We start from the raw sequence: 23417 nt of genomic DNA on the forward strand, positions 1-23417 counted from the left end.
GCGATGGCTGTTTGAACATGTGTTCCTCCAGTACGAGTTCGGTATTGATCTTTGTCACCACACGTGAATGGCAACACATATCGACGTGCCAACACAACACCAAGCTGTGCAGACCGACATGTTGGCCTGGTCTGTAGAAGGACGAGGCATGGAGTGGAGTAAGGTATGCTTTATCACATAAGGAACGTAGAAAGAAGTAAGTACTTTAACCTATCTAGGTAAAGCCAGTTGCAGAGAGCTTTCTAATTAGGTGATGGTTGTTTACGGTGAAGATCCGGTTTAACTTGGTCTTCAGCAACCCATGCTTGTAAGAGGCGACTAACGGGATCGGATTGTCAGGCTAGCTGACTCGATTGATGCATGTCATCGATTGCGAATTGCGTAGATCGATGCTCATGATGTCTATCACTGGATTGTCTGGTCCAGACTCGATTATTACACACCGCCATCATGCAGTGTGGAACACGCATTTCCCGCGCTTTTGACCATAGAGACGGTATGTTATTTGTATGCCAAAGTTGTACAAGGGAAGTTTGCCACCAGAGCGTCGTGATCAAACTACTTTATGCTATTTCTTAATAATATGACATTTGATTTTGCCAGATTGTCCCATGGCTCCAATTTGTGTGGAAATTCTTGAAACAGACAGACCTTCCTTTGTAACCCGAGGTACATTATTGTCAAGATCAAAGAGAATAGAATTGGACTCCCCCTACTCCCTTGCGTTGTCTGACTCCGGTTGCCACAATCGTTTCATATTTTATTATCTAGTTTGACACAAGGGGTCTCCTGTTGAATATCTTAAATATTTGCAACCTCTATCATAAACACCTCTAGACAACGGTACATTGTGCAAATATAGAGTGAGTGAGTATGGTTTTACGCCACTTTTAGCAATATTCCAGCAATATCACGGCGGGGGACACCAGAAATGGGCTTCACACATTATACCCATGTCGGGAATCGAACCCGGGTTTTCGGCGTGACGAGCGAACGCTTTAACCACTAGGCTACCCGACCGCCCCTTACAAATATAGACTTCGTATATGGTCGCTATGTATTTATTTTACCTTACAAAAACAACATTAATTGGGACGGACTACAACGTTGGTATCAGGGAGTATAGAACACACTCTTGACAATCCACAGTAGCAGACGTTGTTGATCTAAAGTTTAAAAAAGAATACAGTTTTGTCCTTTCAGACAGCTTTTGTACATCGGTTAACATAGATATCTACGGTGGCCCATACCCGCCACTGGTGAGATCATTTTTCACTGTGCGCCTCTATATTTTGTCAGATACTTTTCGTTTCAAATTGGCATACCACGTGTGACCAGAATTACTTCCAGATCAGTGCCCTGGCAATAGACAGGTTGGAGATTGTATCCGTAAGATTGAGCTTTGATTCTAAAGTAGGTATCAGCTGGTCGATGAGCAACTAGCAGAGTGAAATTAGTGATGATTGGGTGTTAACTGGGATCTTATGACCTTTATAAAACTAGGAATTATTTTCGCCAGATAAAATATAGAGGTTTACAGGGAAAAAAGATCTTACCAGTGGAAGTATCTGGCGGCCGCCAGAAATGTATCTAAAAATATTAAATATAGAGGCATACAGTGAAAAATGATCTCACCAGTGGCGGGTAATGGCCACAGTAGATATGTGTACATGCCGGCTAGATGACTTGTTTATTTACAAGACGGCGACTGGACAGTCGGATAGGCAGATCTTCTACAAGTAATGATGCTATCCCTTATCTATTTGATTAGTTCTACAATTTGATATTGATTAAAACAGAGCCGATGCGTCAACATTGAAACTGAAGAAGAACTAGGCTAGGGAAACAACCATTGATTGACAAAAATGTTAGGATGGATTTCAATCGAACCGTCAGTGATTACACCAACGCCCATTCTAACATACAACGTATTTCCACGTAGAGACCTTGACCTATGGAGCAGTCGATGGAGCAGAACACACACACGCACGCACACACTCACGCACACACGCACACACAGACACACACACAATTTAACGGTATCGTATTTTAAACTTTTGCCCTTTCTTTCAGACTATGATAAAACGCCGAAAACGCAACATTGTAACCTGCCTCGTAGTTGCTGCGTTGTTCTATACTTGCCGGCAGCTGAGGAGGCAGGGAGAAAGTACAGAACCCTCCGTCAACGATGTCGTCAGTGAAATGGCCCAGACTCGGAATCATTCCGCCATGGTTTCCGGGAGTTCTTGCTCCCGGGACAGTCCGACACCAGAGCTCGACAAACAAGCAATGGAGACATTCAAGGTCCATGACTTACTTAGAATGGTAAGTGGCGCTTGTTCAGCTGTGACACCGGGTGTTATCTTTATAAATTAATGTTAGGGAGTACAGCGTGTAAGTGAGTGAGTCTTCGAGTCACTACCCTATAAACGAACAACACCCACCCAACGCCCGGGAGTACATTTAAGAAGGGTTATATTTACTAGATTGATAACTAAATTAGTTATCCCGTAGATATTTTTTTTTTTTTTGCTGCCTATTAAAGTGATACCATTGCAGGACAACCCGTCCTTAACTATTGCAGGTTATTGCTGAAATCATTCATCAGCTCCTGTTTGCATGAACATTTCAATTATAATTATAAGTAAACCACATATTAACAAATGTTATATTTGGGATAACACTTTCTCAGTTAACTACAGATTCTTTGTGGGATTTTTGGGGGGTTGAGTCCCGTCCGGGATTCGAACCCACACTGCCAGAGTGAGGCACCTAATCGCCTGCACTCAAAGTCAGCGATCTAACCTACTCAGCCACCGAGGCTTCCACAAAATGAAAGTCCGACAACTGGTAGTCTCGTTCACTTACTAAAAGTATGATAATCTGTACTTTACTTAGAAAGGGTTATCCATGAAGTGCCAGTGTGGATAGACCAGTGCTTTCATGTTTATGATATGACATTTTGTACAGAATTGATTTTTTCTGGAGTTAAGAGAGCAAAAAAACAGATACTGATTCTATATTTAAAGATGCAAATTCCAAAATACAAACCTTATTTTCACGTTAATAAAAAGGACAACATTGAAAAAGATATTGATTATAGGTGATCAGCAGCACTTCTATGGCGCCTGGATGCTGTATCATAAACCTTTCGAAAACAAGGAGCAGTTTGAAAAGTGTTATCCTAAATATAACATTTGTTACATTTGACCACTTTCTAAATGGCATTGTGTGTTGATAAACCACATATTGTGTGAACGCCAATTATCATTGTCTAAGATTTGTTGTATGACATCTATATGTACCAACCAATGTTTTTCTTTATTGTAGAAGAAGCATGACTTCTTGGCGGACTACAGGAACCCATGCTGGCGGAATCCCAATACCGGCAGGCTGAAATGTCTGCCATATTTCTATCTTGCGGGTTTTGCAAAATGTGGTACGACTTTTACCTTTCGAACTATATTCAGTCATCCAGATACAGCGATGCCGGAAGTCAAAGAATCACATTGGTTATCAAAAACAAGGTTTAAAAGTAAGTGTGACCCCACTCTTTGTGTATTCTTTCTTTATATAAGCAGATGGATTGTCTATTTCATATGGGAGGACAATTGCAAACAAAGTTTCGGTTTGGCCACCGTCAGTACACGAATGTTATTTGTCCATTATTGGAGTCTGTTCTAGCTAGTTCGTTCTCATAGGGACCATATGCAAAATTAATGGTAATCCACGAGATCCAGCGTCCCAAGGACATCGTTGCAGATCCAGCGTCTCAAGGACATCAGTGCAGATCCAGTGTTTCAAGGACATTGAGGCAGATCCAGTGTTCCAAGGACATCGCTGCAGATCCAGTATTCCAAGGACATCGCTGCAGATCCAGCGTTTCAAGGACATTGGTACAGGGCCAGCGGTTCCAGGGCATCGCTGCAGATCAAACGTCCCAAGGACATCGCTCCAGATCTAGCATCTCAAGGACGTCGCTGCAGACACAGCGTCTCTAGGACATCGCTGCAGATACAGCGTCTCTAGGACATCGCTCCACATCTATCTTCTCAAGGACATCGCTGCAGATACAGCGTCTCTAGAACATCGCTCCAGATCTAGCATCTCAAGGATATCGCTGCAGAACGCTTTCCTCTGCTAGAAATAAGTTTGCAAACTTTTTCAGTGAAGCATTTTCCTATATTTCTCGAGTTCTGAGCATTTATGTCAAAACCATTTCAAGGCTTTTCAAGTCTGAGTCACACGCAGAAACGTGGGTTCCAACTTGAGCTAAAACGAAATTATTTTTGAGTAATTGGAGATGTCTGTCGCTTTTAAAATGGCTTTTAAATATTCACTGACACTTGTTGCAATATTGTGTAAAGATGAAACATAAATAGAACGTGGTAAACATCACTTACTGTGATGACGTAACTTTAACTCTTGACAAAATGTTTCAAAGAGATGCACAAAACATGGAGAATTAATAGCCATTAATGAGTTTCTAAATGTGGCTGCTGTTGTGGTCATGTTTAAAGTCGGATCGGAATTCTGTGAACAATTTTAGAGACATTACAGCTTGGATCATTCATACAAAATTTCAACTGAAAAATGTCTGTAAATCTATTCTTTGTCTAAGTTCACATAAACCCAGCAACACAGGTACAGTCAACTACGTTTATAACAAACACGCTTCACAACGAACTGACGGATATAACGAACTTATGTTTCAGTCCAGACCATTTGTTGTATATATGCTGCATGTATGCTTATAACGAACTACGGTTATTACGAACTAAAATTAGCGGTCCCCTCGAGTTCGTTATAACCGTAGTTTACTGTATGTTGTCGACATGCAACTAATGTGACTAAGGGATGCAACTCATGCGACAACAACTGACCTACCATCTTAAACCAAAATCAAATTACATGTATGTGTTCGGTGACCCGATATTGATTTATTTAGTAGGCATAGTAGTCAATGCTTGTTTTCATTTGAGGTGTCAGTAAACTGAATTTGGCTTAAATCTATGAACTGTGGAAGAATATGTGATTTGACAACTTAAATGAAACGTAATGACGTATTGGAAGTTGTAATCTCATGTGACAATCTAGATTTAAGAATTAGACCCTGAAACGAGGACACTTTCATTAATGTATAATCACTATGGTTGGTTGGTTTGTTGTTAAACACCGCACTCAGCAATATTCAAGTTATATGACGGCGGTCTGTAAATAATCGAGTCTGGACCAGACAATACAGTGATTAATATCATGAGCATCGACCCACGCAATTGGGATTGATGACATGCATCAACCAAGTCAGCGGGTCTGACCACCCGATCCAGTTAATCGCCTCTTACGACAAGCATAGTCGCCTTTTACGGCAAGCATGGGTTGCTGAAGACCTATTCTACCCCGGATCTTCATGAATCTTTAAACAGTATTGCACATGATAGAACATGAAGGCACGTCAACAACATATTGAATATTTTATTGTTGACTAAAGAATATCATATTCTTTGTTGGTGATTAAGTTGAAATGACTTTAATTAGCTACTAATTACACAGGTAGAAGGGTTTGAACATATTGATTCTTGATTCAGATTCTTGAAGCCCAAATGGATGACGCATTGTACACGTATATATAATTGTGTTCATGCATATTCCCTCAGTAATCATGGTGATTCTTAGATTCAGCCTATGATCAAAGGGTTCTGGCAGAAGTTTAGGATGGATTTTTTTATATTTTGCGACAAAACTCTTTGATGTCCTTGCTTTTATGGCATTGAAAAGGTTTGGAATAAACGCTTGAACTCGGAAAATATAGGAAAATGCGACACTGACAATATATTTGCAAACGTACTTCTGGCAGAGGAACGCGTTTTCTTCCGTTGTGGAAAGATCGCCTGCCGTACATGATAACAGGGGGTGATATGTAGACATTTCCAAAAGAAACATGGGATATATGAAAATAAACAGGGGGTGGTGCTTTCCAGCCTACAATCAACACACTACAATGACTTCTAATGTACATACATTCTTCCTTCCAGGTCAGTCCAACTTTCTAGATTATCTTGAGGTGTTCGCCCCTGCTGCCAAAAAGATGGAGGCGAATTTGCGACCGCACCCTCTTGATGGGAAGCCGTTCCACCACCTCATCACAGGTACCGACGTCGGTGTCAACACACCACGCACTCAGCAATATAATACGGTTGGCATGGGTAACAAGTATTACAACAATGGTTGATAGCATAAGAAATAATCCACCGTGGTACGATAAAAACCTCCGCAAAGCACTAATGTTGCGGACACCTAATCCCAATATAGTCGGCTTTTATAAACAATTCGTGCTTAAGGCCAACCGTGCCCTAACTTATGGATTTATAGAAATAAATGAGTAATAAAAATAAAAATATAAGCATGTTCCCATGAAAGAGTGAAACAATCACATGTCTATCTCTACCGGAAGCACCCGCCACTCACACAATTTGCATACCAAATGTTTGTTGTCTAACGCCGCACAGCAGTACTCCTGCATTCGATGGCTGCTTGTATACAATCGAGTCTTGACCAGAAATCCAGTGATGGGCCTGGCAATCTAGTGCCTCCATACAGCATTTGGCATCATTACTTTAAGGGCTGTTAAGGCTTCATGGTAAAATCGTACGGCGACTTTCATGAGGTTCCTAAAGCGTGTCGAAGTAGTTGGGAGGTCGTTGTGCTGATAGTCTTTGTGAACCTGCACACTGGACCATTTCCAATGAATTCATCGAGTGTTTAATTAACAACGATGAGCATGATTTTGCCCAGTTCTTAGCAATATTCCAACACAATTACGGCGGGGGGACACCAGAAATTGTCTTCACACATTGTATCCATGAGGGGAATCGAACCCGAGACTTAGGCGTGACGAGAGAACGTCACAAACAACAAAGAATCTAGATTTGAGGGTAAGATGTTGTTCTATGAGTCTTTACACTGTTTCCCATGCCAAGGTGACGGGTCGGCCTCTACAGTATGGCGGAATCACTTCTGGGACTACCTGCCAGGGAACTACTACTGCCCCGAACCACGTGTCGTCACCCCGCATTATGTCCACCACCTCAACCCCTCGGCCAGAGTCATCATCATGACCAGAGACCCGGCAGAGAGGTCAGTGAAACTGCAACCCTTGCGTGATTACTCCCATGCATGATCTCTTAGTTGCACTGTTGTGTCGCGTAACTTGCGCAGCGCAACTATGACATTGTACCAGTCTAGTGATCTTTAACTCATCTAGTGGTCTTTTAACGGCAGCCTGGAGTTCATTCCTCAGCCTGGTTCCCTGGGTATGCTGCGCTGGCGATACTCAGGGAACCAGGCTGGTCATTCCGCTGCCCACTTTCCAGCCATCATAAAATTTAGAGACCTAGCCATCATATGCTTTTTTAAATGAACGATGTGGATCGGAATTCAGCCATAGTCACACAACCATTTCAGTGTTAAACCTTTTCATTTATGGGTAGAAATGTAGCCTATGGTAGTAATACGAATGGATTAAAATGGATCTGGTGGTCAGGCCCGGTGACCGATTGCTGTCATCGTACCTGATGGGGTGCATCTTCGCATATACATTCAGTCACTGGCTTGTCCGACCAACAAATGCGAGAGTCGCAATAATGCTGACTTCGGCGTTAAACAACATTCACTCACGCATCTTCCTTTTTGTGACCAGGATGATATCTGCGTACAACAACTTCGACCCCGGTACAGGGTCGCCCGAACACTTCCACGAATGTATGGCGAACCAGACCCAGGTGTACAGCGACTGTTTCTCCAGGTCCTCATACAGAGCATGCGTCTTCAATGAAACACTTAGGGTAACTTATTTTCAAATTGTAGGGTACTTTTTCTGTTCGGTGTTACAATAGGTAAACATAAACCCGTATTTTTCGTCGGTTCGGGGGGTCAAGGTATGGTTAATTTAAATGCATCAAATATATATATAAATAAGTGAGTGAATGAGTATGGTTTTACGCCGCTTTTAGCAATATTCCAGCAATATCACGGCGGGGGACACCAGAAATGGACTTCACACATTGGACCCATGTCGGGAATCGAACCCGGGTCTTCAGCGTGACGAGCGAACGCTTTAACCACTAGGCTACCCGACGCCCCGTATAAATAAGAGCTTTTCGGATTTTTGAACCAACCATCTTTGGATGCATTTGGATTAGAATCCGGTTTATACATATTCCTCTGTGTACAATGTAGATGTAGTTTGACCTCGACCATAACGTGTGCCCAAGAACATTCTGATATCACAGATTTCACTCTCCTGAATATTGGAGACCTGTAAAAATCATTCAGTAGTTGGCGTGAAACTTTTGTATTTCAATTAAAACTTAATCTCATTCTCACGTCGGTGAAACATAGCCCACACTACAGTGCTAACACAAGTCAGAACAAGTTTGGAACGCTTCCCGTGTTTGTATCGCATATCTTTCATACACAGCACACGTACTGACATATTGGTTATTATTTTCAGATAGTCACATCTAAAGGACATCACGTGAGTATGTGTGTGAAACTTACTTTGAAACATAACACGTTATTACGCAAAAATAGGCTCTCAGAAATTTATAGAATACGTTAAAATGTAGTAGGTGTGGTTTTTTTTCTAGATCTACCAACTAACAGATACCTGAATATTAAGAGCGGTGAATGTCAATGAATACACAATGCCATTTAGAAAGTGGTCAAATGTAACAAATGTTATATTTGGGATAATGTCGAGTTAAACTATACAAGTTACCGAGAAAGATTAAAACGTATGTGTGTTACCAGAGGCTGTATTTTTGTTATGGACTCTGGTGTTACATGGTGTTATACTATTGTCTTGTTTCAGTGTCAGGTGGTGGCCGGCCTGTTCCACGTGTTCATCAGTGATTGGCTGGCTGTGTTCCCACGTGATCAGATCCTTATTATCAAAATGGAGGATATGCGAGATGATTTTTACAACGTTTTCGCAAAGATATTCAAATTTCTTGGTCTAAGTAAGAGTTTATTATTTCTCGATTAGGGTACATATTTGAAATGATATTAAACTTTTTCTCATACACTGAATAATCAGTGTAATTATGTGCTGGAACCCCCGTTGTTGGTATGTTTAGTGGGTGAGTGAGTAAGTTGGGTTTAGCACCGCCCTGAACAGTATTCAAGTTACGCTTATGGTGCGGACAAACCTGTAAACATATTCGGAGACAACCGAGATTCGAACCAACGATCCTAGGTGTATGGCATGTCCAAGGGACACAACTCTGCACAGCGAATTAAGGCGCTTTAAACGACAGGGCCACTCATGTTTAATCCAAGTTAGATATACCATGTTATTTTATGAACTAAGAAACTAATACCCACATGACGTTGCTGGTCAAAGAAAATCCGAATTCAGTTTTGATTAGGACTTCCTCATTACAGTTTGTTCAGTTAAGTTTGGTATTTCCCGCATATTCTCACAATCCTGACGCCGATTATCAGATTATCAGCGATCGATCAGCCATTGCGTTTATCTGCGTGGCCCACCTACATCTATGGGGAACCCCTCACAAGACACTTCCCTCTCGTAGTTAACGTCGTCCAATATATGACGCCATCAACTTGCTAGCGCATATACGAATCACCAGAAATCAACTCATGATAGAACAATGTTTATCTTGAAATGAACCACGCTTTGTTCTTCATTGTTCTTTGCGATTTTTCGCGTAGCTATCTTAAATAATTGATAGACTGGTCAGGGTTGGTAACTTGGTTGATACTTGACGGCATCGTGACTTGACATCATATACGTACCTTAACGGCGTGGGACGTTGCCATCAGCGTCTTTTCTGGTTCAGACTCGAGTATTTACAGGCCTCCGTGATGGAACTGGAATAATGTTTGCTGCAGCGTTATACAACAAACAAGCAAAACAAACTGAAGTAGGGTAGCAACAAGGGAATATGCAACATGCATCTATCGATATCAGAGTTGAGTTACATATGTGATATACTTTCAGGTCCTTTATCAAGATCAGTGATGGACCAACTGGAGAATGAGGCAAAGTCAAAGTCAAGAACCAAACGGGTACACATGATGGACAAGACACGCCAACTGCTGAATGACTTCTACAAGCCCCACAACATTCAGCTGACCAAACTGATAGATGATAGCAAACGTCCACGTGTGTGATGAAGGTGAACCAAGAGCTGCCAGATGACTCTTGTGTGCGAACCTTATTGTGGACCAGCATCAGAAGGTCCTGTGATGTTTCGGGGCGAGTGAAAGGGACAGTTCCTTTTTAGCTCACCAAGAGGTCATGCTACCAGAAGATTGTTGTGTGCGAATCTTCTTGTGAACCAGAATCAGAAGGTCATGTGATGTTTCGGGGCGAGTGAAAGGGACAGTTCCTTTTTAGATAGCCAAGAGCTCATGCTACCAGACGATTGTTGTGTACAAACCTTCTTGTGGATCAGCATCGGAAGGTCATGTGATGTTGCGGGGTGAGTGAAAGGGACAGTTCCTTCTTAGCTCACCAAGAGGTCATGCTGCAAGAGGACTGTCTACAAACCTTGTCAACCAGCGTCAGATGGTCATGTGACGAGCTGCGAGTGAGAGGGATGTGTTCTTTTTTAAGACAGGGATTGAGCAGAAATTAAAACGTAAACGCCTCAGGAAATTCCTTGGCGTTACATGAAATGAACAGTGTAAACAACATTGGACCAGGTCCTGGAAACCTAAATATAGTGTCGTTGTAAACTGACAGGCATGACATAAGGAGTTGACACCAGTTGCATGACTTCTGCATGACCTCCAGTGAATTGTGTTACTCCACTCTTAATGGATGACATTGCGGGGATTTGTCAGCACGGGACACGTGGGGTTGTGTTCATGGGAGTTGTGTTCACGAGAGTCATGTACATGTGATGTGACTTACAATCAGACTGTAGACGTCAAGTCGACAAAAAGAATAAGACAGATGATAAAACGAATTTCCCAAAGTAATCAAAAGTATATTGACAGAAAGAAAAGGCAGTGTTATCGTCTCAGGCAAAGTGCATCTGACAAACAATCACCTCACCTGTAGAAGGTGTGAATGAGTGAGTTTGATTTTACGCCGCTTTTAGCAATATTCCAGCAATATCACGGCGGGGGACACCAGAAATGGGCTTCACACATTGTACCCATGTCGGGAATCGAACCCGGGTCTTCGGTGTGACGAGCGAACGTCTGAAGAACGCTGTAGTTGGGGAGCTCAGTTCTCTTGCATCTGCGGTCTGAAGCAGTCCACGTTTTTGTATATATTTTTGTCCTGTCAATGCATTAATATTCATGAGCCGAACGCCGGAAGTAGATGTTCGGGACGTGCGTCTTTTGTCGGTGTCTCAACTATTGTTTGCGTGAATGATATGCTTATGTTTTGTGAAGTATTGAGGGTGTTCGACGAGGAGATATTGAGTGAAGGATATAGGCTTGTACAAACCTTTATTTCATATTTGTAGATAAATAGTTCGATGTTTAAGTTTACCTACTGGTTTTGACTTGTGTCTTCTTGAATGAAACATGCAATTCTTATATTATTGACATGATTGTGAAAGTTCATCCATTTGGCATTTCCGGAGAAGTGACAATAAAGATACCCAATTTTCTGCAAGTAGTGAAGACAATATACGTAACATGACGTAAGGAAATGTTCACTTACTCTATTTGCAATCAGTTTGAAGCCTAGGTGATTGAGTGGTGCCTTACTCTTAGAGGTGTGGGTTCGAATCTCGGATGGAACTTAACCCCCAATAGTACTAGAATTTGTACTTTACAAAGAAAGTGTAATCCTAAATATAACATATGTTAAGTCTGATATTCAGAATTACTAATATGTTATATTTGGAACAGAAATTTCATTGCCTGGATGTTTTCTGTTATAAATATGAAACTTTGTGTATTCCACAATCCGGCAATTCCCCTGTAATAAATGACCGGTCCACTAGGTGGATGACCAGTAACAACCATCACTATCTACAAGAAGTCACATTTGGTTCTGTGTTAAACCATAATACAATCCTGTTTTCCCAAATATATTTCTGACTGTACTGCATAGTCGAAAACATATTTAATGATATTTTGTATAACCATTTGGAATGGTACTGTTAATATATTCCTGAGTGTCATTATATATACATTATATACATAAAAATGTTAATAAACACAGATATCATATCATAACAGTATATACATCAAAATACGATATAATAATCGTTAAAAACGTTCAGACTTCTTGAAACGCATGAACGAAAACCCTTTCCACATATCCAGGATGCTCTTTAGACAAAAAGCTAGTTTAGAATATGCCCGCCTTTAATGTTTTTTGGAGCGTGATGAAGGTGAGGTACTGTACCTGGGGTACTCGATGTTTTTTATTCATATTTGATTTAAAATGACTTTTTGCTTGATACACAAAGATGTAAAAGTAGACATAGCTTAACTTTTGTTTTGCAAAAAAGCTCTTGATAATGAGAGTGTTTCAGCGTCATGTGGGAGGAAGCCCTCAGATACAGGTGTTCAGACGTTCACCTGTACCACACGATGGAATGACAGATGAATGTAGTCATATGAAAGAATCGAACGGTCCTTATAATTGTAGTAGTATATTTGGAGAAACCAAAGAAATAGTATCTCTAAAGATCATCTAAACTGATGTAATTGGGATGTACTGGATTTCAAAATAACAATCTCGTTAAAATGGTCTCCTCCCATTAATTAGACAGCCCAGTTGTGAGACACCTTAAAACAACAATGTCATACCTGGTTGCACATGTTAATCAGGTAATTAACCCCTATCATGAAAATGGACTTGTCTTATTATAGACAAAAGAAATGACTCAAGATGCTTGATACCCTCTTTTACTTTATTTCATTCAACATTTTAATTCATCCATCCCTTAAATCCATTGTTTTAAAATATTCCCCACTTAGAGTTCAGTTAAAGTTAATTTCACAGTTCACATCACAGTTCACATCAAGGTTGTCACACTGACACAACCTTAATCCATCTTCAGAAGTTTGCCAACAGCATCCAAGAACTGGAGTGGTGTCTTGACACCATGGGATAGCTGATCCTTCAGTCTAGAAAGTCGATTGTCAATCTCCTTGTACACACGCTTTCTTGCTGGTGGAGCTGCACCTAGGTCTAACTGAGATAGCTCGGTCTTCTCAGATTTCTCAATCTTCTTGATGATCTCGATGAACCTGTAGAGATTAGGATGACGATGATTCAGTGATGCATTGAGGCGACTGTGGAAACCCTCCAGGTTGTTGTTGGTACTTGGGCCGAATGTCTGGTGATGGTTCCACAGTGAAAGAGGGAATCTGGCTTCATAAGCATGTAATATGTAGTCGTTGAATTCGTCAGCATTCGGTACATCGGGAGACTGGCTCATGGAGTCAATCCATGCATCCTGAACCTGTTGAAGAGGCAGCAGAGGCAAGGCAGCAGCTCGTCGGATCCACTGTTCCACAAGGGGGTTATCTCTGTATCCAACAGCAAGACCAAGCTCCTGTGTTTTCCGCCAAATCGCCTGGGTAAAGTGGAAGAAACACCCCTTGATGTCTGAACCTTGAAACTCTATCTGGAGGGCTCTAATGGCAGGAACTTCAAAGTCCACCTGGAATGTCTCTGGGTTGAATGGTTGGTTCAGTAGATGTTGGATGTGGACCTTCAACTGAGCAAAGAGGCGTTGGTAAGTTGTAGTCCGACGATCAGGCATCAATGCGTAGACTAGGGGATAGGTAATGCTTCCTTTCCGTGCATGCAGTATGTAAAGCTGATTCCAAAGATGTGGGCAGGCGGAGAAAGTACCATGGACTATGGAAGCTGACTGGAGGACTCTAAGCTGATCATCAGTTGCAAATACCAGCATCTTGTCTTCTTCACCGTCCTCAAAAAGCAGAAACCGCTCACCATCATGGGTCTCTCTCCATGGTGCTGCAATGTCGACTTCAGCTCTGGTTTTAGGGAGTTTCGGGATGGTGTGTGCGGTATATGTACATGGCGCTGCCGACTGAGCTGAAGGAGGGAAATATAGCTGCGGCCTCCGGATCATGTCTCAAGACCTCGTCGTTGTAGAGGGCTAGCACAGGAGTGGTTGGTTCTTCTCTTGCTCTCTTCCTTAAGCTGCCAAGGAACTGGATTCTGCTGGAGTCTTCTGGTGGGTGGTTGTGTACAGTGAAATTTCTGACAAAATTTCCAACTGTTGTACATTTGCCTATGCAGGTCTTAACGGTACATCGCCAGTGAGTACCAGTTTGTCTTACTTTGTTCTTGTAGTGGAGATATCCCTGAAAGAGGACCTGGAGAGTACCTCTTTGACTGGTAATGAACTCAACCTGCTGCAGACCTGCCATGATAAACTCATTTATTTCCTGAGAATATTCAAACAGAATTACTGGCCTACTCATATTAATTAATCTGCTAATCATGGGCTGTGACCATTTTTAAGTGGGTAGACTGGCTGCGTTTGATTAATTATTCCCACCTACTCCACTGTCTTACAATGGGTGTCTCACTAATGGGATGTCTTACTAATGGGATGTAACCGTTAAAATCATATTTTTGTTTTGCGGCAGCGAGAACTTAGATCTCATTTTAATGAGATTGTCAAATAAGGATCTCTGATGAAACTGTTATCCTGATTAATAGGAGGTTTCGTTATAATGCAACCAAATCTGGTGTGTTGATATCCTTAACACATCAATGGGCAAGGTATCCAAGTTTCCATTACTTGGCGTGTTCATGCCACACCAGACATCCTCAGATAATTATATTATATTTGGAGAAATAAAATAAGGACTATAAGGATGTTTTACTGCTGTGTGTGAGTTCTTCTGTGAGTTAGTGATAATGTTCATAATAAAATAGCTCATCCACCTAACATTTTGTTTTTCTCCTGGATTTTATTTAAAGAAACAAGCATATAGTCGACGAAATCACCTATATCCCCCGCCCATTTTAGCACGTTATGGTCCCAAACCAGGTAGCTGACCCAACATTTCTCGTAGCCCATGTCAAAATAACTGCAATGGAAATTCTAAAATAAACATTTCTAAAACTCCTTAATATCAAATGGCACCAGTTCAGTATGTGCTTTATATATGGACATGCAGTGTTTGGAAAGGAAATATTTAACAGTTTATGTTATACTCCATAAGTGAACCCACCCAATATTAAAACTTAAATACAACTTGTTGCCATGAAAACGTAAGAAATAAAAAATTCTAAGAGTGTTAAATATCAAAAGGCACCAGTTCAGTATGTGCCTGGTAGACATGCAAAGTTTTGTAAGAAAGTATTTAACGGTTTTTGAGTTACGCTCCGGAAACCGGCACCACCCTTATAGAACCTAAGTCCATCTTGTTGCCATAGAAACGTAAAAAATAAACATTTCTAAATTTCCTAAGTAGCAAAATGCACCAGTTCAGCATGAGTCTGATAGACAGGATTGAATGGGTTTTGAGTTATGCTCCGGAAACGAACTCTACCCTGAAACAAAATCCAAATTCATCCCAGAACAATGCTTAATTTCAGAAGAGCTGAGGCAATGTAGACTTGCCAAATGGATTCAGTTCTTAATTTATTCTGTATGGTCTGGGAGGCAGACTCTGCTGTTGCTTGAAATACGGAATATCGTCATCAACACACTCGATCATCTCTGTCCTTCTTCATTCGGGTATGTACAAGAACCAATGTTATTATTTTTTGCATTAAGTAGAGAATACGTTCAAACAAATTATTTGAGACTTAAACGAGTCAACCCTAGCACAACATAGTTAGATATAATATATACGAGGTGTTTACACCCAAGATATCAAGAAAAATACACCAGTGTGTTTAGTAAAGATCTAACTTCTTTTGCAGGACCGCCTGTGCACACACAAGATTGTGGGCATTAGACAGGAGCTTTGGTGTCAACATATAATAACATGCAGTGAAACTCATCCAACACCTAACTGTGTTGGGTATATAGACATAATATCTTCCGCAATATATTTGTTTAACCTCGCTGGACGAACACGGCCTCCACCTGCATGACGAGAGAGGTTATATAGAACGCTTTGTCTGCTCGAGGGACCTCTCCTTCGTGCCCCGTGAGCTGCACATGTTGGGTAAATAGAATATGGCACACACAGATTACATCCTGATGCGCGAACTAAATACATAAAATACCTATCTGTACCTCTGAAGGGTGACTATAACTTTACTGTCAGGTAGAATTACGTTTCAGGTGTGTGTGTGTGTAAAAATAGAACAGTTGACTGTACCCGGCGTTCAAACATGGCTACCTTTATTACAGAACGGGCGACAGATATTGTCCTTGTGCTGTTTTTGTTCAGTCCTCTTGTCATCTGCTACTGGAGCAGCACGTGGGCTATCCTTGACATTTATCTGTTTCCTAGCAACCAGACCACGTCAGGAAGTGTTTCTATAACTGTTAGCATTATCATAATGGGAATGGCATTTGTTATGCAGTCTCGCCTGAATGATTGCATGAGACCAGACCAGCCAGTCAAGAATGTGATTGTCACCCGAATATACAGTTACGTTACAGCATTTGCTATTGTGAATAACTGGCGGGGTATCTGGATGTTGCTGGATAGGTATACTGGCGTTACCATGATTGGCACATGCTGGAACCTGATTGGTGGAGTAATGGGTTTAGTGCTAATGCGCGCCTACAGGAACACGCTCGCTCCACCGGGTGCTTGGAGTCTTGATGTAAATACAGGAACACCCTTTACAGTCGTCACTCTCTTCAGATCTGAGGTGAGATTTTGCAATTTGTGTAGTAAACATGATTGTTTGTTTGTTGTTTAACGCCACACACAGCAATATTCCAGCTATATGACGTCGGTCTGTAAATAATCGATCCTGGATCAGACAATCCAGTGATTAACGTCATGAGCATCGAGCCACGCAATTGGGATCGATGGCATGCATCAACGAAGTCAGTGAGCTTGACCACCTGATCCCGTTTGTTGAATAGACGCCTTTTACGACAAGCAAGGGGTGCTGAACACATGGTTGTAAATGAGTTTACCGCCGCATAGATGATGGAGAATCATCTTGATGCGGGAGGAAAGCCCAAAATGATGCAGACAAACCTAGAAACATAATCAGGGCGAAGCTAGGACCCATGATCATAGGTGTTTTGCAAGCCTAAGGGATGCTGCTCTGCACAGCGAATCCATCGCCTTGGACCTTTGCCCCCAAACGTGATAGTAAAGAAATGATCAGTAATATCAGCATAGTCCAGCGCTTAATCTACGGACGACAATATTTATTTATTACACACAATTTTTTTAATGTTATGAATGTAACATCACTTTCCAATAAATGTTATATCTATGACCATCACACTTGGCATATTGCCTTTGTATTTTAATTACGAAATTGGTGGTCATGTTGTGGGTTAATAGATATCTCGTAATAAATTGTTCCTTCTTATTCTAAGGGGCGGTCGGGTAGCCTAGTGGTTAAAGCGTTCGCTCGTCACACCGAAGACCCGGGTTCAAATGGGTACAGTTATGCCTGCACCATGACTGTGGAATATATTTTTTTATGAAAAAATCTAGAAACGCATACTGTGTGAAACCCATTTCTGGTGTCCCACGCCGTGATATCGCTGGAATATTGCTATAAGCGTTGGCGTAAAAAACATACTCGCTCACTCACTCACTCACTCACTTCTTATTGTCATCAGCTTCCTGCAGAGAATAGATCTGAAGTCTGATGGTGGTGAAATGTGTTGCAGCTACATCTACTTTGTCTTGGTTTTAGTCCTTGTCTTCCGGCAAAGTTGTAAACGTCTGAGACCTGCATCACTTCGGGCTTTCCTCCCACGTCAAGCTGACGCGCCGTTATATAACTCCACAATAATTCACAAGCGGCATCAACCCAAAACTCAATCACTCACTCTTGTCTTTCAGAGAGGTAGCATCTTGCACGTTGTCGACGTTGTGTTCAGCGTGATGGTGGTGTCGTCGTTGGTGTTACTGACGTGGCGGGGGAAGTGGCAACTGCTGCAGCTATCCCTCACCCTCGCCCTCAACAACGACCTCTGGCAAGTAGCAGTCACTGCAGGCGCTGGCAATGCGCTTCTTCTCCTTCTCTGCATCACAGAGTTCCCCGCCAGGAAGCTCTCCGCATATCTTAATAGAGAACGTCCAATCTTACAAGTTGTATTCGAGGATGTTTTGGTTTTTATCACATGTTACATGTCTGTCATGTACTGGCAAGGAATGTGGGACTTACTACGTTTATTATTAAAAGGGTCCGATTCAAATTTGACCCAGTGGTTAATACATATACTTGGATTCGGGGGTTTGATGGTGCTCCGTTTGAGTAGAACGCTTCAGTTTTCCGGCTTCTTCATCGATGGGGAGTTTCCTGAGGGTCTTGTCTTGACTCCGGCCTATGTGTCAACGCTCTTGATGACGTCATCACACAACTTGAAGGTAACATACAAGCAGCACATACCGTATTCGACGTAATAAGCGCCCAGGGCGCTCTCAAAATTGGAAATAGGGGGCTCTTATTAGAACATCATTTTTGGTAAAAAAACAGTAGAACGATAAATTTCGTGGTTTATGCTGACAGCCTGAAATGTTTATGTACGAAAGATATATTTTTCCAGAATTTAATTGCCCATAATTAAGGGTGCATATAACACATGAGTGCGTATTATACGCGAATAAATAAGTCTCTTGTACATTGATCAAACGGAAGGGGTGCTAATTGGGATTGTTCACTAGCCAATACATTAGTAAATATCGCCGTGGGTGCTTATTAGAGTGGGGGCGCTTATTACGTCGAATACGGTAATCTATTTCGGTACGGATCGAAGTGTTTTACCTTTTACCAAAGGTTCAAGTGCGTTAGAATTCCAGTTTCATAGTCCTTAATTTGTTGTGGACCGCCTCCGTGGTATAGTGGTAGAGCGTCCGCCTGGGGAGCGGAAGGTCCGGAGTTCGATCCCCGGCCGCGTCATACCAAAAGACGCTAAAAGATGGTACTTGTTGTTACCCTGTCTGCGCTCGGCATTAAGGGGCTAAAACAAGGACTGGTCGGCTCGGAGTCAGTATACTGTGTCTGAGTGGGGTATTCATGTTAAACTGCGGCATGTTATCTCAGTGAGCGAGCACTATAAATCGGCATCAATCCGGACTAGTACAAGCAGCCACACACACACACACACGTGCATGCACGTCGCTATATAAGTGCAATAATCTTGGACGCGACGTTAAACCCAATTTCACCTCACCTCACCTTAATTTGTTGTGGGTTCTACCAGTGGTAAAAATGTACGCTCATCTTGGACTTACCTTCCACTATAAGCTTATATATACCACAACTGAAATCTTGTTGAAAGCATCGTAAAATCCCATCTCACTCACTCACTCAATGAGAGATGGACTAAACCGACTCCTCGTATTTTGGAACTTTATTGTGTGACTGTGTCTGTCTCATTCACAAAACATGATTTTCCATATGATTACATATCAACTAGCCAAGATACACTACAAAAATAATAATAACACGAAGAGGCGACTTAGTGGATCGGGTGGTCATGGTGACTTAGTTGATTGTGTGTCAACCCTGACGGCATGGATTATTGCTCGTAATATCAATGGTTTGTCTAGTCCAGAATCGATTATTTACAGGTTGTCGTTATATAGCTGGAATACAGCTTAGTGCAGCATTAAACAAGAAACAAACAAACAAACATTATACATTTACTTGCTCAAAAGAATCAAGTTCCGAATAGAAAATATGCGGAAATCCAAAAATTATTTGATTTCTTGGAAAGATTAACAAATTAAAAGTATAGTTCATTTCTGTCAAGTGCACCTTATAAAACATGACACCGAACGTAATCTAGTGAGCAAATAACAAGATTGTTGTATGATACGTGTAGTTTAGTTTGTTCCATTAACAGTGATTCGTTAAACTACACACATATATTGTTATGCAAGAAAATCAGAACTTTCTGAAGTCCAAAACAAAGCACGATTTGATGTAGACGCTGCTCTATGCAGACTGTTTGATTAAAATGCAGGGCATGTTGGCTAAGAAGCTTAAGTTCCCCATGTGATTTTCAGAATTCCACGGACACCTGTCATGAGAAGTCCAACATGGCGAGTGTGACGACTGTGGGTGCCGAAGTGACACCGCCAGACAACATGGACAGTCTTGTAGAAGTTCTTGAATCCACTCATATGTAAACCGTTTATGTGTCCAAACCAAACTCACTCCCCCAAACAACCCTTCCTTGACCGAACTAACCTTACCCGATTGTAAAATTTAACGTTGCATCGGGATTATTTCAGCCATATAGCCACTAAAGATGAAGAGACACATCCAGGTCTAATAACTCTTCAAGAAGTACTGGAGAAAATACTTGCAGAAATAGGGAGCATGAAATCGGAGATATGTAACGCCAAATCAGAGTGAGTGAGTGAGTGAGTATGGTTTTACGCCGCTTTTAGCAATATTCCAGCAATATCACGGCGGGGACACCAGAAATGGGCTTCACACATTGTACCCATGTCGGGAATCGAACCCGGGTCTTCGGCGTGACGAGCGAACGCTTTAACCACTAGGCTACCCGACCACCCCCAAATCAGATATAAGCACACAAATTGCAGAACAAAAGAACGACATTCACCTTACTTATTCTAAATGTGAAAAATTGGAAGATTATGTTACAGAACTGCATAGTGATCTAAACAGAATGAAACAGAACCATGCTTATCTATCTTCCAGGGCTAAGGGTCAAACTAGGCTGGAAGTATGGAGTTGTATTTTGGCTGGACCAACGAGTCTAGTCATAGTACAAAAAAAATCCCGTAACGATATCGTAAGGACATTACTTGTAATAGCAACGGGTGGCGCTTCGGCCGAGCCCAGAAATTCCAGCCAAGTTCGGCAAGGGTGGAAACTGGACTTTTAAAGTCAGTTAACTCCTTGCCGCTCGGGAAGATGAACCATGATATAATGTATGACGACATTGAAAGACGAACTAGAAAGACTTGAGTCCTACTGCAGACGTAATAATATCCTCATCCACGGAATACCGGAAGCTGCAGGCGTAGAAATAATCAACGGCATGTAAAGATTCGGTGTTGTCCGTCCTCAGTGAACATACTCAATTCAAAACGTGGCAGCCATTGGGCATAATACGTGCACATGGGCTTGGCGTTAACATGTAAATGCATGTCCACCTCGTCCAATGATTGCTAAGCTACATTCGTTTGACGACAAATCCCGTGCCTTGAAAGCGACACCTACATTCAAGGAAGGAACTTCCAGTGACCGTCACGTCAACGTCAGCAGCTGTGGGCACCATTCGTCACCACTCGCATGTTTCCGTAACCTACAAGGCTTGTCCTCATCAAGAAGGCCGCCACGCGTCGAAATGTCGCAAGCCAACCAGATCGAATTCTTCGATCAATATAATCCCTATAGTATTTAATAATTTTGGCAGTATGCGTTTCTTTAAAAAATGTAGAAAATTGTAGATGGGTCAGTTCCACAGCACAGTGAATACAGATAACAGTACTGTGATATTTATATATTGATGTTACTTGTTGGATCATATTGGATGATAAATTCAAATGTGCAGGTACGTTTGTTTACATTCAGGATGTCATCGATCACAATTGCGTGGATCGATGCTGATGATATTAATCATTGGATTGTCTTGTCCAGACTCGATTATTTACAGACTCTGGTCATATAGCTGGAATACTGCTGAGTGCGGCGTTAAACAACAAACCAACATTCAGGAAGCGGCACACTTGACTGCGAGATCAGTTCAATTTAGCTATATAACTAGACCTGGCTTTCAAAAAACGACATTGCGTGTAATATCCCTTTGTATATAAAACCACGGAGTGAAAAATGTATTAAAGTTATTTTTAATCACCGATTTCAAATCATAATGTTTGCGTACCTGTTGGTTGTAATTAACAGACCCAGATAGCCAATGCCCCCAATATAAAAAAACATTTGTACCGATTAATAAAATGCATGTTGTTCTGAAATATTAGAATTTGTAAAGTGGACATAAATCTATATACGTCTTTGGGACATGCAACTCTAGCGATCGGTGAATTTGCACATTCATACTTTTCAAAGTATTCATTGACCATGTCAAAGTATGTAACAGAGATATTACGTCTTGGGTGGGTGATCCATGTGGGGATTCATGTGATTTGTTGATGGCGGTTTATGGGATTTGTAAAGTAAGGTTATATTACTGGTATACAATGACAAAATTCTATAATTTAACAAGCACACCAATGCATTATTACATTTTGCATTTGTGGTATATACAACGAGAATCACTTTATCAAAGCATATATGACACAATACCAATCAGCCATTTTAGTTGTTAGGGCAGAGCAAGTCTATGTCAGCTTAGTTACATTTTTTTGTAGTTACGAATGCTACAATGAATGTTGAATGTTTTAGGGCTGCTGATAATGTTAATAATTGCCGCGACAAACAATGTTGAACGAGTTGTGTCCCCTGAACTTAGTTTCTTTGTACTTGTTTGTCAAGATCAAGTCATCCAAGGAAATAGGAATTTGGCAGTTTCAAATTATTCTTTAAAGAAATCTCGCACCGTTTCAATACTTTATGAAAATGTTAGTGTTCATATTACATAACTAAAAGAAGGTATGAAATTTGAAACTGTACATGAATCATATATGCAAGATATTATGTCAGCTTCATTCACTATGTAAATTTAACATTCCGTATTTCATGCTACGGGTTATGTACAAATTGCCACTAGAGAACAGACCCGTGAAGATCCGGTGTAGAATAGGTCTTCAGCAACCTGAGCTTGCCATAAGAGGCGACTAACCGGTCGGGTGGTCATGCTCGCCGACTTTGTTGATCCCAATGGCATGGATTGATACTCGCAATATCAGTCACTGGATTGTCTGGTCCAGACTCGATTATTTACAGACAGCAGTCATATAGCTGGAATATTGCTGACCACTAGAAAACAGGTGAAATCGCTTCACACATCTTGTGCAACTGTGGACGTGGTTTGTTTTCTTACCACCCAAGTAGAAGATCAACAATTTGCGATCATGTTGTATCTGCATGCTTCCAAGTTACAAATTACAACATTTTTTAATCAGCTGTTAAATGCTCTCATGTATTTACATATAGTGGGCAATTGCTATCTACATACAATTTCCGAGGGATGTTTTAAAGCTGTTTTGAACAGTATTTCAGTAACATAACGGCCTGTAAGCTTGAGGACTTCACGTTTACCAGTTTGCTGAAAACCATGTGGCAAGTTATTTTGTTGACAAACCTTGAAACATATGGGGCGACCCAGGATTCA

General features: G+C 41.3%; 3 protein-coding genes across 3 annotated transcripts; 2 read left to right on the forward strand and 1 right to left on the reverse strand.

The window, feature by feature from the left end:
- The first annotated feature begins 139 nt into the window (after positions 1-139).
- LOC139465377 (carbohydrate sulfotransferase 15-like) lies at positions 140-10267 on the forward strand. The gene is made up of 9 exons (XM_071247085.1): positions 140-196; positions 2074-2325; positions 3331-3535; positions 6036-6149; positions 6981-7137; positions 7700-7844; positions 8513-8536; positions 8873-9020; positions 10022-10267. Exons 2-9 carry the CDS (start codon positions 2077-2079, stop codon positions 10192-10194), a joined length of 1215 nt encoding a protein of 404 aa, XP_071103186.1. The 5' UTR covers positions 140-196; positions 2074-2076; the 3' UTR covers positions 10195-10267.
- A 2776-nt stretch (positions 10268-13043) lies between these two features.
- Positions 13044-14102, reverse strand: LOC139465535 (uncharacterized). Its single transcript, XM_071247252.1, has one exon. The coding sequence runs from the start codon at positions 14100-14102 to the stop codon at positions 13044-13046; it is 1059 nt and encodes a 352-aa protein (XP_071103353.1).
- Positions 14103-16330: 2228 nt separating this feature from the next.
- LOC139465380 (uncharacterized) lies at positions 16331-20646 on the forward strand. The gene is made up of 3 exons (XM_071247086.1): positions 16331-16819; positions 17983-18510; positions 20155-20646. The coding sequence occupies exons 1-3, from the start codon at positions 16331-16333 to the stop codon at positions 20275-20277; spliced, it is 1140 nt and encodes a 379-aa protein (XP_071103187.1). The 3' UTR covers positions 20278-20646.
- The last annotated feature ends 2771 nt before the right edge of the window (positions 20647-23417 follow it).

The sequence above is a fragment of the Haliotis cracherodii genome, unplaced genomic scaffold, assembly GCF_022045235.1.
Source record: "Haliotis cracherodii isolate W230 unplaced genomic scaffold, xgHalCrac1.p SCAF_18, whole genome shotgun sequence".
Taxonomy (NCBI): domain Eukaryota; kingdom Metazoa; phylum Mollusca; class Gastropoda; order Lepetellida; family Haliotidae; genus Haliotis; species Haliotis cracherodii.

Excerpts from the sequence above, each read along its gene's own strand:
- LOC139465377 (XM_071247085.1), top strand. The coding sequence starts at position 2,077 with ATGATAAAACGCCGAAAACGCAACATTGTAACCTGCCTCGTAGTTGCT. Across the intron at positions 6,150-6,980 it reads GTTCCACCACCTCATCACAG|GTGACGGGTCGGCCTCTACA; the intron begins GTACCGACGTCG and ends TCCCATGCCAAG. Across the intron at positions 7,845-8,512 it reads TCTTCAATGAAACACTTAGG|ATAGTCACATCTAAAGGACA; the intron begins GTAACTTATTTT and ends TATTATTTTCAG.
- LOC139465535 (XM_071247252.1), bottom strand. The coding sequence starts at position 14,102 with ATGATCCGGAGGCCGCAGCTATATTTCCCTCCTTCAGCTCAGTCGGCA.
- LOC139465380 (XM_071247086.1), top strand. The coding sequence starts at position 16,331 with ATGGCTACCTTTATTACAGAACGGGCGACAGATATTGTCCTTGTGCTG. Across the intron at positions 16,820-17,982 it reads TCACTCTCTTCAGATCTGAG|AGAGGTAGCATCTTGCACGT; the intron begins GTGAGATTTTGC and ends CTTGTCTTTCAG. Across the intron at positions 18,511-20,154 it reads CGTCATCACACAACTTGAAG|AATTCCACGGACACCTGTCA; the intron begins GTAACATACAAG and ends TGTGATTTTCAG.